Source organism: Mus musculus, chromosome 11 (assembly GCF_000001635.26).
Source record: "Mus musculus strain C57BL/6J chromosome 11, GRCm38.p6 C57BL/6J".
Lineage (NCBI taxonomy): Eukaryota > Metazoa > Chordata > Mammalia > Rodentia > Muridae > Mus > Mus musculus.
Genome location: NC_000077.6, coordinates 94326136 through 94343294, shown reverse-complemented (window position 1 = coordinate 94343294; position 17159 = coordinate 94326136). Strand labels below are relative to the sequence as shown.

Here is a 17159-nt window from a genome sequence, read left to right as displayed (position 1 = left end):
TGTGGGTCACATGTTACCTTCTTCTGCCTGTTTGCAAAGTCCGGGGGTTAGAACCTTCACGAAGAACCAGGGCAGGCCAAGGCCATCCTACACTTCTGTGTGGCTGCTGTTATCTGAAAGCTTCAGACCCAAAACCTGTGGCTATAAATACCATCTTCATAGCGAAAACTCACAGCAAAATGACAGTACCTCCCACTCTGCTGAGCAGAGGCTGAGGAAAGGTAAGAAATAAAGGCCCTGGGACTTGACCTGAGTGAGGCCGGGGTTCTTGGAAGAGCTGCGGAGCACACTTTTGAGCCCATTGTCATTCCTCAGTCTTCCAAGCCCTGCTCACCAGGGGAATAAGTGGATGTGACTCTCCCTTCCTGGCTCCCTAAGATGCCTGTTCACCAGGGAGGCCACTGGTCTTTCCTTCTCCTCTGGTCAAGCTGGGTGAACAGGAAGGCTAAAAGTGTCCTAGGTCCCTGCCTCCCCAGGCCCTGGAGCCATTTTGAACAAGCCAACAAAAGACTTTTCTGCACAGTCCATCTGGTCCCAGGACTGCACTTGAAAGGAACCTCCCTGTCACCTCCTCAGCCTTCGAGCTCACCCTCAATTGTACCCTTACTGTCGGTGAGAAGTGACTGACAGCGTGCGGGTGGTGGCTGGTTTTCTTTCCCCACCCTAAGTGCTTGGCAGTCACCAAGGAGATGGCGCCTTTGATCTGCTTTTTCTATATGCCCCGGGTTGGCCTATGCTGCAGGACCATTTGTTAAAGGTTAATCACTTTTTTTTTTTTTTTTTTTTTTTTTTTTTGGGCAGGCTATTTCTGCCCAGGATGTTTATGAGTGTATGGAAGGCGACTTCCATCCTTCTGATAGAGCAAGTATGAGAGCACAAATGCCCAAATTATTCTGCCTCTCCCTGGTGCTAAGAAAAGGTCTCTGCTGTGCTGATTTATTAGGCCAATTTGGCATGACGTCTGCTTTGTGAGGTGCTGGGAGGCCTAAACCAAACAGGAGATTCATTCAGCGTCCTTCCCTGCTAGAGATCTGAAGGTGGCGGGCTGTGCCTCCTCTCCTGTCTTGGGAGTTCGCTTCTGAACTCACTGAGGCCATGACAGGTGCCGACAGCCCAAAGGGGAGGCTCGGTTGTGTCAAGTAAATAGGATAATCAAAAACTGTGGTTAATAGGGGATGACCTCTATCTAGCTGCTCAGCGACTCCAGGGAAACCAAGTGACTGGGAGGGAAGACATCACACAGAATCCATCTCCAGACACGACCCACGGGGTGAGACAGTGACACTCGTGACAGGGCAGAGGCAGGCAACAGTGGGGTGGCAGACACTCGGCTGGGGATCTGGTCCTCTTTTTCCTCCACAGCGCCAGCCCCATGGGACTTCACAGCAATTTGAACCCTCTATGATTAGAATACAGTGGCAAAACGAGGGCAAAACGAGAGAGAATGGGCTGGGTCAGTTAACAGTTAATTTTAATAATACCTGTTATGTTTAAAGAGTCAACAACACACGAGGAAAAGTCTTCTGTGAATGTTTACACAGTGTGAACACATGCTTTAACTATGCAGTGGAGGAGGAGAGGAGCATTCAGTTAACAAAGCCTAAAAGAAAACCCCTTGTTATAAATTACACAACGCATATAAAAATATTTCTCTGAATGCATAGATTAAGACTCGGAACTCACCTAAGAGCAATCACACAGTTCCATCCCACTGCCCGAGACACTGACCCCAGAGGACTGTGGCAAAGCACAGGACACTGGGCAGAGCCATGTGGGCCACCACAACCTTTGGTCAGTCTGAAGTGCTTGCTTGCTCCTCTGTAGCCCACCTCCCAGCCAGCTCTACTGCTTCTCAGAATCTCTAATCAACCAGGGAGGCTGAAGGAGTCTCAACCCCAGTGATTTAGACATGAATTAATACTGAGTTTATTTCTTCTAAGATAGAATCACGCTTAATTGAATTACTAAACTTTTTCAAAGCAAATTAGGAGGGAAAAAGGTTAGTACATTTAGTTAAAGTAGTTTCTGATTGGTTGAAACACAAGGGAGGTGTCTTCATTAAAGCACTTGGGAAAGGGGGTGGTGAGCCACAGCCACTCCACTACGCAAACACTCTACAAGGGAAGTCACCAGCTGTGCCAGGGCCAGGCACCATGCAGTCACCTCACAGTGACCCACACAGTGACACTGGCTTTGAAGAACACCTCAAGCTCATTTCAGCACTCAGGCGGCAGTGGGAGGCCATTACCTCAGCACAAGGTTCTCTTCCAGTGCATCTGCATGTTTTCAGTCAACTGCAGTGTTCTAATAAAATTAAGTTAATACCCAGGAAGTTAAGTTTCTTTGGAAACTATAGGCACTATGGGGAAAAGCTTAAGACAGCAGGGGTCCCGTCAACAGCTGCTCCAGCCCTGTTCTCCTGCTCTTGTGTGCGCCAGGTCCTATCTATCTAAAGTTAAGCAAACCGAGGTGGCTTTTCGTCTTTAATGAGGCTGAGGGGGGGAGACTCTTGCATGCGCTCTTGGAGAAGAGTCGTACACCATGCTCCAGAGTCTAATCAGGCCCTCACAACTGACTGTGGAGGTAACGGGGAATTCCTAAAATTGAACAATTTGTTTATAAAAGCAACAGATTCCAGAGTTATGTAAAAACCCTAATAATTTTCAAAATAACCTTTATCTTTGATACAAAAATAAAGATGCTAACTCCTTTAGTTCAGTTTCCCACAATAACCTTTAAACCAGCAACAAGTCCGGGCTCAAAAGCTGCTCTTTGTTCCTGGAGGGAGTGAGAGTGGTGGGCGCCTTGTCCAACAGCGCCTGTGCTCTTCTTGAATGGTGCAATTAGACAGGGTGACAGGAGTGGCCACGGAGCAGGTGGTGGCTCCTTTAGAAAGCATTAGAGAGCCCTCTAGTGACTGTGGAGGGGAGCAGATGTGAAGATGACTGTCGAGACAGCCGCAGTCATCAGTGGTCATAAAAGAAAACTGGGGGAGGGGAAGCTCTTTTGGTTAACAGCCTATTTACAATTAGGTAACTATATTTTAAATACTTTAAACCTGAGTAACATTTATAAATATGCTATATGAGACCTCACAGCCACAGGTCATACCAGAATCCCTCTGTCCAGTACCTGTGTGTGCTTTCTTTCTTTCCCCAGTCTTCCTCCCTCATCAGTTCAAAATTTCTTGAGTGTCACGAGCATGCAACACCAAGAGAGGCACGCCCGGCCCTTCAGGCGCACTGTCAACAGGAGTGGCTAGAAATAGGTCTGCGCTCTCAGCTTCTGCTTTGACAACTCTCTAGATCCTGCACATTAAACACTGGCTCTCGAACCTTCGGCTTCTGCCTCTCAAGACTACTTTCCAGCTGTTCAAAGATTCAGCAATAGTTTATTGTGCACCAAGAGGCTTGGAAGAGTGGCACCGCTGCTGGGGGGTCGGGGCTCCTGCCTGGTGAGGCGGGGTGTTAGTGAACACTACGCAGTGGCACCAGGGGCCCTGGTGGGCATACGAGGCTTTGGGATCAATGGCTTGTCCTTTGGCCCAGAGATGACACATACTGTCACAGTACTCAGTGATGAAGTCCCTGCTGCATCAGTACGTCAGTTTTGAAGCTCTCCGGTTATAGCAAGGCCTCTCAGTCAGTGTGGATGCAGCGTTTCTAAACAGAAAATTATTGTCACTTATCATCAGAACCAGTTCCAGCTCCTGGAAGTCCTGGAGTCGGGCAACATCTTTGTCCTGAAACAAAACCGGGTAATGGATTAAAATTTTCTTTTCATTTAGTTAGCTCTTTATTACATTTGTTCGTTTTGTGTGCACACATTTGTGTTATAATGCACATGTGGAGATCAGAGGGCAACCTGTGGGAACTGGTTCTCTCCTTCCACCATGTGGGGCCCTGGGACAGACAGAACTCAGGTCTTCAGGCTTTGCAGTAGGTGCCTCTACCCACTGAGCCAACTTGCCAGCCCAAGGCAACAGAGCAATAGCAGCAGTCTGTGTCTATGCTTGGTTGGTTGTATTAATTCCAGGGTCTTGGTTCATCTTTAATCTAAAAGGAAAATTAAATCCCTGAGACAGCTAAGCAGTGATCAGCCCCCACATTTAATCTGAACAAGAAGGAGAAAGTTCTGTCTCTGTTGCAGGATGAGAATGCCCTAAAGGGACAGGCAGGTGAGTGTCAGGTTTCCTCAGGAACTTAGAGAAGCCAGAAGCTTGATGCTGGAGAGCCCATAGCTGGCTGGAGCATCACAAAGATGCCAGGTGGGCCGCATATCATATGGCATAAGGCTACAGGTTACTATGGGAACAACTGAAACAGGCCCATGTAACATCCTGCTATCTTCCAACCTTCAAAAGTGCCAGTGTATTAGAGTATGATCGTTCACACATTTAATCCTAGCAGGCAAGAAGCAGAGGCAGGAGGACTGCCATAAATCCAAGGCTGGCCTGAGACACACAACAAATACCAAGCAAGCTAGGGCTACACATCAAGACCCTGCCTGGAAAGAAATACATGAGTAAGGTGGGGGCTTCTCTGTGGACTCAGAGGAAGGGGAAGAAAGCTTATGGAGTGATTACAGTAAGGCTGGAGCTGGAGCTCAGAGCCTTGCACATAGCAAGCACAAGCTTTAACCTGGCCTTGGCCTTGGCTCTCCTTTGTCCTTTTTATTGGCTTCCACTTAAGCTATGGCTCAATAACCAAGGGAGAAGTTAAGTGTGCTTGAAATGAAAACAGCAACCACTCACACTGAGCAGACTTTCCTTACCTTTCTTAACAGAGTGTTGGGTAACTTTCTTATCTTTTCCACTTGGTCTGGATTAACACCCAGCTCACAGCAGCTCACTCTCAGCAGTTCTTGGTAGGTGAGTTCCTGTCGATCCAGTTCAATTTCAATGAAGTCATTTTCACGAAGAGATGGATTCTGAATCCTCACTTTGAGTACCAGCTCTAGAAAAGAGAGAGAGAGAAATGGTAGTGTAGCACAGAGCATGTAATTTAAGGCCTGCAGCATTCACTGAGTCCAGTCAGGACTGAAATACAGACAGTAAAGGAGGCAGGCATGGATTGTGGCTCACACTTACAATCCCAGCACGGGAGGCGGAGAGAAAGACCAGAGGTTTCAGGATAGCCTGGACTACATAGTGAGACACTGTCTCAAACACCAAAACAATTAATTCATCCTAGCAAGTCAGGATGCAGAAACAGGCAGATCTCTGTGAGGTCCAGGCCAGCTTGGTCTACATAGTGAGTTCTAGGCCAGATTAGGATACATACCCAATCAACAAAAACAAAACAAGTAAACAACAACAACAGTAAAACCAACCACTAAATCAAAACAGAACAGCCAAGGAATAACAACAAACAGCTGCATCTAAGCCTGACTTGAAATACTGCACCTTAATAAGGGAGGAGCTCTTGCTTGGGAGCAGATTTACTATTCATGAATCAGAGTTGAAAGTGATCTGCCCTCATTGTCAAGATGACTCACGTAACTATTTACATACATTTGGCAATTTTGTTTTGCTCTTAAAGTGTGGATTCCTCACAGAATTGTGGGTCACCGATACTAGTAGGTATAGTTCTAGGTTTTCAAAACTAGGAAGGAAGTTAATTATAAGTGAAAAGAAAAAGTAAGTGTACACTAGACTCTTGAATTACAACTGTCTGTATGAACACCTGGTTTCTAAGGTTCTCAAAATGATTCCGACAGCCAGGCATGGTGATGTACTCCTTTAACCCTAGCATTTGCTAGGCAGAAGCAGGCGAGTCTCTATGAATTCAATACTAGCTTATTCTACAGAATGAGCTTTGGACCAGGCAGGACTACATAAGATTCTGCCCCAAAACAAATACACACACACACACACACACACACACACACACACACACAAAGAGAGAGAAATATACATATGACTATATATGAATACTGGATGTATTTATAGACATACAGACATATGTATGCAAATACTTGCCTCTTCTCTTGTCCTGTTCCCTTCTCTATGCCTTTCCTTTTCCTTTTTTTGTTTTTTTTTTTTTTTTGTTTTTTTTGTTTTTTGTTTTTTTCGAGACAGGGTTTCTCTGTGTAGCCCTGGCTGTCCTGGAACTCACTTTGTAGACCAGGCTGGCCTCAAACTCAGAAATCCACATGCCTCTGCCTCCCGAGTTCTGAGATTAAAGGCGTGTGCCACCACATCTGGCTTCCTTTTCCCTTTTCTTAGTCTCTACTTAAACCAAGAATTGTCACACCTATAACAATGAGGACACCTCATGCCCACATCCTAGCTTCTAAATCCAATTCTCTACCCTCCCTGCCCCCCAACAAAACCCCCACAGCTCCCAAGAGAAATGGTGAATTGCAGTGCTGGCCTGGGGAAATGACACTATAAATGAGAACCATCTTGTTGCACTAGAATAAGGGGGATGTGCCCATAGGACAGAACTAGCTGAAAGGGGTTCCCAAGGGCTAAATCAGGAATAATCTGAATATCAAAAGGATGACTGCATCAAATTACAACACACTGAGTTTAATATGAATCATGAATCCAGGCTGGTGAGATGGCTGAGCAGTTAAGAATACTGGCTGCTCTTCCTAAGTTCAATTCCCAGAATCCACAGGGTGGTTCACAACTGTAACTCATTCCAGGAGATCCAATGCCCTCTTCTGGCCTCTGAGGACACCAGACATGTATATGGCATACAGACATACATGCAGGCAAAACACCCAAAAGGAAAAATAAAAAAAAGCCAAAAAGAAAGGACCGTAAGTTCACATGGCTATAAATGGGAAGGAAAAGTCCTTCTCAACTGACATTTGTTTTTATTTTATTTCATTCCCCAAAACTGGAATTACATAACATTGTGAGCTACCATGTGGGTGCGGGAAACTGAACCCAGGTCTTCTAGAAGAGTAGCCAGTGCTCTTAACCACTAAACCATCTCTCCAGCCCCTCAAAGTCCTTTTTTATAGCACAACACCAAGTAATGAACAGAGAAGGAATGATAATAAGCCATATTTCACCAAATAACTGACCTGAACCCCTCAAAATTATAGGGGTCAAGAATGATAGGGGAAAAGATGGGGCTAGAGAGATGGCTCAACTTTTAAGAACACTTGCGTTTTTCCAGAGGACCAGAATTTGGTTCCCAGTACCCAGATCAAGTGGATCACACTGTATGCACCTCTAGTTCCAGAAGATCTAATGCCCTCAATTTAAATTAATTCTTTTTTAAAAATTATTTTATATGTGCTATGCCTACACATATGTATATGTATAATGTGTATCCAGTGCAGAAAAGGGCACTGGACCTCCTGGAACTGAAATTATAGACAGTTGTGAGTTACAGTGCAGATACTGACAATGGAACCAGAATCCTTGCAAAAGCACCAGGGCTCTGAAACTGTCGAGACCCACAATCATTTTTTTTCCTTCTATTTCTTCTGGTTTTATCTTTTTGTTTTTGTCTGTCTGTCTGTCTGTTTGTTTTTTAATACAGGGTTTCTCTGTGTAACAGCCCTGGATGTCCTTGTAGGACACTGGTCTACTGATGGTTTAATAGATCAGGTTGGCCCCGAATTCACAGAGATCTGCCTGGCTTTGCCTCCTGAGTACTGGGATTAAAGGCCTGTGGCACAGACCAGGCCTGGCCTGAATAAATCTTCCTTTTAAAAAAGAGAGAAGGTTGTGGTGCACGCCGTGACTCCCAGCACTCGGGAGGCAGAGGCAGGCAAATCTCTAAGTTCAAGGCCAGCCTGGTCTACAAAGTAAGTTCCAGGGCAGCTAGGGCTGTACAGAGAAATCCTGTCTCAACAAAGCAAAACCAAAGAGGTAGGGGGAGGGAAGGAAAGAAGGGAGGAGAGAGAGTATATGTATGTGTATAAAGGGATGGAGATTTTTTTTTTTTTGTTTTTTGAGACAGGGTTTCTCTGTGTAGCCCTGGCTGTCCTGTAGACTGAACTCAGAAATCCGCCTGCCTCTGCCTCCTGAGTACTGAGATTAAAGGCGTGCACCAACACCTGGCTTGAGAATATTTTAGCCTAAAAATTAATAAAATGGCATAATAGCTAAGTACAATATCTATTATGAAGACAATTGGAGGAACTTAAATATGGACTCTCAGTTTAGATCAGTATTAAATCAAAATTGTATTTCCTAAATTTAATACTTGTACTATAGTGACATAAGAGAAAATCCTCATTCCTAGGAGTGATAGAAAAGGAGTAATACTTTCATGGTTTAAGGTAAAAAGCTTTGGAATCTTGAGTGTAAAGAGTTCCTTCATTAGACAGATCTTGGAACTTTTCCCTAATTTTGTAAGTATATCCTAACTACATAAACAACTAAACATCACTCTCCTGCTGCAGAGGCTGTGTGCTGTTACCTTGCATATTAAATGGAAATGCTCCGGTGAAGAAAAATGGCTGGAATGCTGGCGCCGGGCCTGCATACGTCCCGTTCTGAGGCTCCAGAGACACCGGGGGCTTGGATGGGACAGAGAACAGGGAGCGGTTCTGACTCACTGGTGGCTGACAGACAGGACCAGGTTTTGTGCTTTCTGGTGTTCTAAGTATGGCAGAGGGGGCAGAAATATCACCATTCTGGACCAATGCCAAAGAGCTGTGGTCCCTAGGAAAGGCCCCTAGCAAAGGGGTTTCTGTGGGGGGGAGCAATGGAGGTGAGCTATCTGCAGGAGGTGACACTGGAGGTGGGGAGGGGCCCCCATTCTGCAATTGGGTGGAGTCTTCTGCTGCAGGGGTGTAGATAAAAGGGAAAGCTGGGTTGGCCAGATAGTTGGGGACAAAGGGCAGTTCTGACTCCTTCTTCAGCTGAGGGATCTCCTCCTCCTCATCGGCTTCTTCCACTTGAAAATAGAAAAATACAGAACACAAAATTTACTAAAGAAAGGAGCACGGTCAAAGCTAGTGTTGTCACCTGAGATGTGACCCACACTTTGGTCAGGACTGACTGCCTCTTCAGTTCGAAGAGAAAGAACATTTCAGTAGGCTTATGACTACCATTTTTACTATTGTCAATTTTACAAATTAAAAAAAAATATATATTTTTTTACATATATATATATATATATATATATATATATATATAGTATTGGCCTCCTAGGAAAAAAAATGCAATCACAACCTTGGCATAGTAATTAACTTACAAAAATAGGACCAGTTATCTGATCAGTATCAATGTGGCCAATAATAGCACATCTTAAAGGCTCCCCGAACAGACTCACCTCCCATAATCTTCCTGATTTCTCTCCTTGATGTTAGTTGTACCGGCATTTCCCCTTTTGTTGTAAGAATCTCTCTGTCAGCTCCTGATTGTAGCAGGTAGGACACCACCTGTCCATGGTTGCGTTTACATGCCCAGTGTAAACAGGTCCTGTCCCAAAGAAAGGAGTGAGAATGACTGAGAAAAAAGTGATTCGAGATTTCAAATGCTAAACATCAGTAAACACATACACAGAAGCTTGTTAGACTTCAGCAAAAGCCAGAAGCCAGGCTAGCAGCTTGACTTTTCATTTCACAGCGTAGATGAGCAAAACATGAACATAGCCAGGCATGGTGGCGCACACCTTTGATCCCAGCACTTGGGGGGCAAGAGCACGTGGAGTTTGTGAATTTAAGCACAGCCTGACCTACAGAGTGAGTTCTAGGCCAGACAGAATTCCACAGTAAGACCCCCCATCTCCAGTAATAATATCTTTTTTTTTGGGGGGGTCTTTTTTTTTTTTGAGACAGGGTTTCTCTGTGTAGCCCTGGCTGTCCTGGAACTCACTCTGTAGACCAGGCTGGCCTCGAACTCAGAAATCTGCCTGCCTCTGCCTCCTGAGTGCTGGGATTGAAGGTGTGTGCCACCACACCCGGCCAGTAATAATATCTTAATATTCTTAAATTTTAGTGTTAAGTTTCATTCTTGAGTCTGAAGCTGTTAATTCAATGTCAGAGTGCCTGCCTAGAATGCACAAAGTGTGCCTGGGTTCAATCCTAGCACTGTAACATAAAGTTAGTTGTAATTTCTAGTCCACAGGCAACATCGGTTAGTCCCAGGAGCTTCCACTTCCAAGGTTCTTGACTGCATTGATACTTCCAGATGCTACCCTGTCAGGAACATCCATTAGCTCTAGATTTCTTTAAAAGGTATTTTTGTTACTTCTTTTATTTTGGAAACTATGAAAACTTACATGTATCAAGTGACAATCAAAGAGTAAATACTGCCAGGCTAATAAGCACCTCCTCTGTGCCGCTCCTCTGCGGGGTTGGCCATTACTACAGCAGGGGTACTACGTCAATCTTAGCTGCTTACTCCCTTTCCCACACACACCTACACACATATGCGATTTCCAAATCTCCATTTTTTTAAAATGCTAGCTGTTCTTAATCTCTCCAGAAGGCTACAAACATGCCTGCATCTGCTCAAATGAAACATTGCACACAACGTTTTACTCTGGAGGCACTGAAATAGAGGGTATGAACAACCAAGTGGTTCAAAACCAGACCCTTCTAATAATACGACAGCCTCACTTAAGCAAAACTATTTAATATTGTATACACTGAGGTGCTGTACTGTACAGTCCAGTGCACTATTCCTGTAACACTATATAGAAATGTAATCAGCAGCCCTCAAACGTGCGGTCTCAACAGAATTGCATCTTCAGGTGAAAAGCATATTATGGAAGGAAAATACTTTCTTCCCATTATGAGCTCATTCACTCCTCATTCCTTTCCCATTTTGAATGTCCTCATTCACCAACTCTCTAATTCAACCAAGACAAGCATCTCCAGAGCTTCCAGCCAAATCCAGATAAGATAATGAACAGAGCAGAGGTTCAGCAGAGAGGCCACCAACCTGGGAAACCATCAGGAACATTTATTAACTGATTTGCCTTTACCTTAATGCCTTAGAGAATGGCAGCCTGAATGACTAGCCGACCAGAATGACAGTCTACACCATCATTCACCATCCAGGTACCTTTAGTGCACTCTTTGACACTAAAAAATTACTGCCCAGGTGAGAAAAACAGAGAAGAAGCTTTTAAAACTATTTTGTGATGCTGCAACCCAGGGCCTCACATGCTAGGCAAGTGCTTGATCACTGCTACATCCCCAGCAGAGGATAAACAGAAGGAAGTATCTACCTGACATATACAGGCGTGTGTACATGCACCTGTGTATATGCATGCATGTGTATATGTGTTTATGCATGTGTGTGTGGTACCAGAAGCTGAAATGATGTCTTCAACATATGTTAGGCAAGCACCCTACCATTGATCTATGTAGCCAACTCACGTGCTTATTTCTTATTTAACTAGTGAACCTAGGATAAAATGGACATTGCTTAGCAAACTGCAGCTCAGAATGTTTTGTGTGGAGCTGTCTGTGGCATAGGCTTGAAAAGTGAATAATTACACTAAGTGAGCACTCAAAAATGAATGGATCAGGTTAAGGAAATGCTCCCTTTTGGAAAGAAGTTTTTACTGGAGAGTGAAAGAGTAGTTTACCGTGAGTGGGTCAGAGAGACTCTGAGACAAACAAACTGGTTTAGAGTACCACCATGTAAATGGGGTTAGGTGAACACAGCATGTTCTGGCCATCCCAGCAACCATCATTTACAGACTGGAGTTGGGTGACCATAGGCAGCTATAACTCAGAACCATTGCAGCCAGACAGCATTTCAACTTCTTCATAAACCACTATACTTATTTCTAAAGCCAAAGGGAACATATGACACTTGGATTACAATTGATGTGGAAACTCTATTTTTGAACTTCAACTCTTTAAACTTTATATTTGCAGTCAGCATATCCCATTAGGGCTGGGAAGTATTTTAGACCAGAGGCTTTGGGCATCATTCATCAACTGGGTATCATTCATCATTGCTGAAACTGTGGTTACTAAGCAACCAAGAATTGAAAGCAGTCACCAGTCTACTTTTCAATGTTGAAAAGAGTTGGGTTTTTTTTTCTTTTTTCAGGGTAACTTTATATGTCTCCCAACATGTTGCCTAATAATAAGAAAATAACAATAGCTAACACAAACATAATACTTTACATGTTGGACCCTGTTCTAAAAGCTCTGTTTAATCTTCAAAATATCCCCTTAGGATCTGGGTACAGTGGGGTTTGCCTATAGACTCAGCTATTCAGTAGACCAGGGTAGGAAGAGGGTAACTTTGAGGACAAGGGTTAAGACCAGCCCAGGCAACACAGCAAGGCCAAGTCTAAGAAGAAAAGGAAGAAGGAAGGAAGGAAGGAAGGAAGGAAGGAAGGAAGGAAAAGAAAAGAAAAGAAAACCCTACTACTGTGAATATTCTTCACTCATTTTACAGTCAATGAAGCTGGGTAACTAGCAAGCAAATAAGCAAATTATATAGTGTACTAGGCGGATATTAAGTGTCGTGTATCAATAAAGCAGAGTAAGAGATTAGGAACTGGCAGGGCTGGGGGAAGAGTTGCACAATTTTTAACGACAGGCAAGGAAAAGCCTTAGCATGAAGCTAATATTTAAGCTAAGATCCACATGAGGACTGAGAGCAAACCATGGTGTGTAAGAGAAAAGCTATCAAGACAAGAGGGAAGGCAAAATGCAAAAGTCTAGAATCCAGGCTGTGCTGTTGCTCCAGGAAAGGCAAGGAGGCCAGGGAAGAAGTGAACAAGGAAGCAAGTCAGGAGATGAGGCCCAAAGGTCAGGGAAAGGAGTGCATATTGGCTTCTTCTCACAGTAACATGGGAGCCACTAGAGGACTTTGAGTGAGGTGATCCAACTGTTCCAAGTCAGGGTAAGGCAAGTAGACTAGTAAGGATGCTAGTAGGAAGACTCTGGAACTATCCTGCATCACAAGTGGAGCTGGCTGGCTTTGTATCACAGTGTAGAGCTTGTGAGAGGTAGTCAGATTCTATCTGAACATAGAGGCAGCAGAACTGGATGACGGTACGTGGATGTGAAGGAAAGACAGGGACCAAGGACAGTGCCAAGCTTTGTGGTTTGGTTCATATAAGAGGGCAGGATGCGAAGAGCTGAAAGCATTAGGCCAAGAGCATAAGGCAGGATAAAGGGAATCTAGGAATTCACTCTTGGATTGAATAGATTGGAGCTGGAATTAAATCTATAGGAAGCCTCATCATGTCACCTCAAACTCACCTGATATACACTGTATATCTAGCACATGGCAGGCACTGTGCTGAGGGACTCAGATGTCAGATTCCTTTTTCAGCTCTAACAGTCATGTAGACCCACTAAATCCCAAATTTAGTAATTTAGGAGCATTTTTAAAAACTGAATGGTTTACTTAATTTTCCTGGGGTCTCAGTTTCTTCATCTTTAAGATGGAGAAAAATAACAATATCTCCTGATTACCCTGAGATAGGTTAAGTGTTTAGAACCACATCTGTGCCATAGAGCAAGTTCAATACTTGGTAGCTATTTTTCATCTCAATAAATACTAACAACACTTCTGAAAGACCTGGAAAACAAAGTAACTCAGGCAAGACCACACAGCTAGGCAGGCAGAACCTGCAGCAAGACCAGGCTCATTGTTCTGTAAAACACCGCCTCCCAGTGCCAAAACAGGAATTCACAGCTCTTGGACGCCATGGCAAGGCAAACACAGCTACAAGTGTTTTGACTACAAATGCTTCAAAAAAAAAAAAAAAAAGACTAGAAATTAGTGTCCACTGTCTCCAGGCTGTGGACAGCTATCCAGGCTAGTTTCTTTAGGGAAAGGAGTCAGACAGCTTTCTTAGGAAATTAGGAAATCTCATTTCTGACTCTGTTATCATATTGACAATTGTGCAATCAGGGCAAGACACTCTCTGGAATTCAAATGATCTCCAGTGCCCTTTCCATTCCAAAATGTATGGCTCGATTTACTGGGGGGTTTAAAATTCAAATTTAACTTTAAACTGGCAAAAGAGGCTAGATAAGCATTACCTGAATTAAAAAAAATTAATTGTAAAATGTCAAAAAAGGGTAGAAAGAAATACCACATTCAGTAACTCGAAACTAAAGATTTAGCCGGGCGTGGTGGCTCACGCCTTTAATCCCAGCACTTGGGAGGCAGAGGCAGGCGAATTTCTAAGTTCGAGGCCAGCCTGGTCTACAAAGTGAGTTCCAGGACAGCCAGGGCTATACAGAGAAACCCTGTCTCGAAAACCAAAAAAAAAAAAAAAAGAAAGAAACTAAAGATTTGTTCATATCTTAAAATGAGACAGACTCTGTATTGGGAAGGAGGCAGATCTGCTAGCCGACTTGTAAAGCCTTGGGTAAATTTCTCTAATTGGAAATTGTACTAAGCAAACAAAACACTCTACAGGGCAGACAAATGAGTCTCCCCTCAACAGGCAGCTGTAGGCAACAGCCAATCACTGTGGCATTAAAACAACTGAGGCAGAATTATTATGCAAGTGGCGAGGGTTTTGTAGTTGTTCCTTTTCTCCTGGTCTTGGCTAAAGAAACCGTGCTGGTTTTTTAAGATTGGCATTTGCTTCGTTGCTTATGCTTTCATCTCTGCACGAAGTGTTCTTCAGAAGCGCCCATGGCAAACTAATTCAAGCTTGATGAAATCCAGAGCAGAGTCGCCGAGAATCAAAGCCTCTATGCATCACCATTTGGGCCAAGTTAGAGCCAGGGGGCGCGCGGGGGGGGGGTGGCGTGGGTGGGCTCCAGTGTCCCGGAGGGCGCTGGCCGCGGTCAACCACAGAAGAAGGTATGGTTTGGGGAGGATGCGCTCCTGACTGCACCAGGCAATGGGAGATCGGGGCCAGTCTCGAAAGGGCCACGACCTGAGAGGCCTGGGGCACCAGGCGTCACCTTCGCCTGCGTCCTGGGTCACGGCTGACTGCTCCACGCCCCGAGCTCGCAGCCCTGAACCCTGGGCCTCCCCCGCTCGCCACTTACCAGCCGTTGACCTCATTTTGCGAGTTCACATCCACCCCGCTCTCCACCAGTTTCTGCACCTCCCGAATGTCCCCCAAGGCCGCCGCCTCCCGCAGCCTCTCCTGCTGCTCCTTCTGCTCTAGGAGGGCGCTCATCTTCCCCAGGGCCCCGGGCCCCGGGCCGCCCCGCCCCGAGCCTGTCAGCGCCGCCGCCGCCTCCGCGGCCGGCTCCCGGCCATGGGGAGGGAGCGCCGGGCTCGCCCGCCCCGCTCGCGCCTCCGCCCGCGCCCGGCCCAGGGCCTCGTGCGCCCGCCCGCCCACCGACAGCTCCCTGGCTGCTCGCGGCCCCGCAGGCCCAGGCCTCCTCCCCCACCGCGCCTCCGAAGGCCGGCTCCGGGGGACCCTATTCGGTGTGACAACATTGACCTAGATACTTTTCGTTCCCACCCGCGGCCCCGCCGCCCCGGCCGGCTGTTTATGTAACCACCGCACTGGATTATCTGCTGTGATTCATGGGCTATTTTTAGAGCTCCCACCCGGCAGCTTCCAGCGAGGAGGACAGACACAGGAATAGTTGCGAGGCGGAGGGATCCGACATTGTCGTTTGAGAGCCAGAAAAGCCTTATCCTCAGGAGCAGGCTGTTTAGCAGGCATTAAAAATAATTGGTGGGTTTCCACCCCCACTCCCCCAAGATTAGTTAGCTCTTTTTTTTTTTTTTTTTTTTCCATCTGAGCCAATTTTTACCCAGCAGGACGGGAAATGGGCTGAAAAGGATCCTACTATAATATGCCCATTATTTGCAGAGATAGATGACACTGTTCTTTCTTATTTTTGTCAGTGCTTGGGACCATTCAGCTAGAATATTTATTTCAGCTGTTACTGTTTTTATTTTACCCTTTATCGGTTTTAGACAGAAATTCTTCCAACTTGGCTTTCATGAAGATTAACATTGATTCTAGTTTATAAAATGCAACTCGTTATAGCTTATAAATTATAATTAATTATTCTGAAAGTCATCTAAGGAAAGACGGAGGGCGGGGCGGGGCGGGGGCGGGCGGGCGGGGGGAGCTCTTTGTCATCCTAGTCCTGATTCCAGGCACTGAGGGTAGAGCTATGGTGTGTTCATAAACAGCCGTGTGCAGTACTCCATGCCTAATCTAGTTAATGAGGCTCAGAGCCTTGGTTGGCACTGTTCTACTACCCAATGGGACAAGCAGAAAATATTGTTTTGCTGAGCTCAGGTGCCTTGGAGAGATCCCTGATGTGGCACTGGTGAGAACTTTGCAGATGGGGTGAAAAGATTAAGGAAAACACCCTGGGGAGGCAGAGAGGAGGGCCTGAACAAAGCCAAGATGAAACAGGAAGGGGTACTTTTAGGTATAGCGTCTTTATTTCCATTCTTCGGGGTTGCCCAGGGCACACAGCATGCATTTGTCTTGTTACTGCTTAAGAAAAAGCAACGTCTGTTTATTATGATACAGTAATTCACACAGTACACACTGCACACCAGGAGTGATGAATATCAACTGACTAAACACTTAAATTGACCCCGGTGGCAAATTGGAACGCGGCTTGAGCCTACACTTGGATTTGTTTCCACAGTTTAAAATTTAATTCTCGGATCCAACATAGTGCTCCATCTGAGGCTGATGGGAATGGCATTGAAACTCAGTCTTTAACACAGTCTGAGGGACAAGAAATAGCAGTCTTTTTTTTTTTAAAGGCAATTTAAAAAGATTGTAGCAGGCTGGTGATTTGGCTTAGTGAAAGAGTACTTACCCAAACAAGGCACAGGGTTTCATCCTCAGAGTGGTAACAAACAAAGTCAAACAGCAGCAATGACATTAAATTAGGTGCGCTCCAAAATTCATGGTTTTTTGTTTGTTAAATTTTCTTTCCTTAAAAGAATTATATCGGGCTAGAGAGATAAGCCAACAGTTAGGAGCATTTGTTGCTTTTGTAAACGAGGCCCAGGATTTGATTCTCAGCACCAACATGGTGGCTCTCAACCATCCATCCGTAACTCCAGTTCCAGGGGATCAGATGCCCTCTTCTGACTTCTTCAGGTTTAAGCATCCACATGTGCACATGCATACATGCCAGCAAAACACATGCACATGGAAACAAAACAAAACAAATAAAACTGAAAAGGGAGCCAGGCAGCCACTTTAATCCCAGCACTTGGGAGGCAGAGGCAGGCAGATTTCTGAGTTTGAGGCCAGCCTGGTCTACAGAGCGAGTTCCAGGGCAGCCAGGGCTATACAGAGAAACCC

At 45.2% G+C, this 17159-nt stretch overlaps 1 protein-coding gene across 2 annotated transcripts; it reads right to left on the bottom strand.

Annotated features, from left to right (window-relative positions):
- Positions 1–1447: 1447 nt before the first annotated feature.
- Positions 1448–15294, bottom strand: Ankrd40 (ankyrin repeat domain 40). 2 transcript variants are annotated; one of them, NM_027799.2, is made up of 5 exons: positions 14908–15294; positions 9246–9394; positions 8388–8867; positions 4774–4955; positions 1448–3742 (listed from the first exon to the last, which is right to left on the bottom strand). In NM_027799.2, the coding sequence occupies exons 1-5, from the start codon at positions 15039–15041 to the stop codon at positions 3596–3598; spliced, it is 1092 nt and encodes a 363-aa protein (NP_082075.2). In that variant the 5' UTR covers positions 15042–15294; the 3' UTR covers positions 1448–3595. The 2 variants fall into 2 exon arrangements, with proteins under 2 accessions (NP_082075.2, NP_666136.1); NM_146024.1 differs by lacking the exon at positions 1448–3742 and adding an exon at positions 3786–4055.
- Between the last annotated feature and the right edge of the window lie 1865 nt (positions 15295–17159).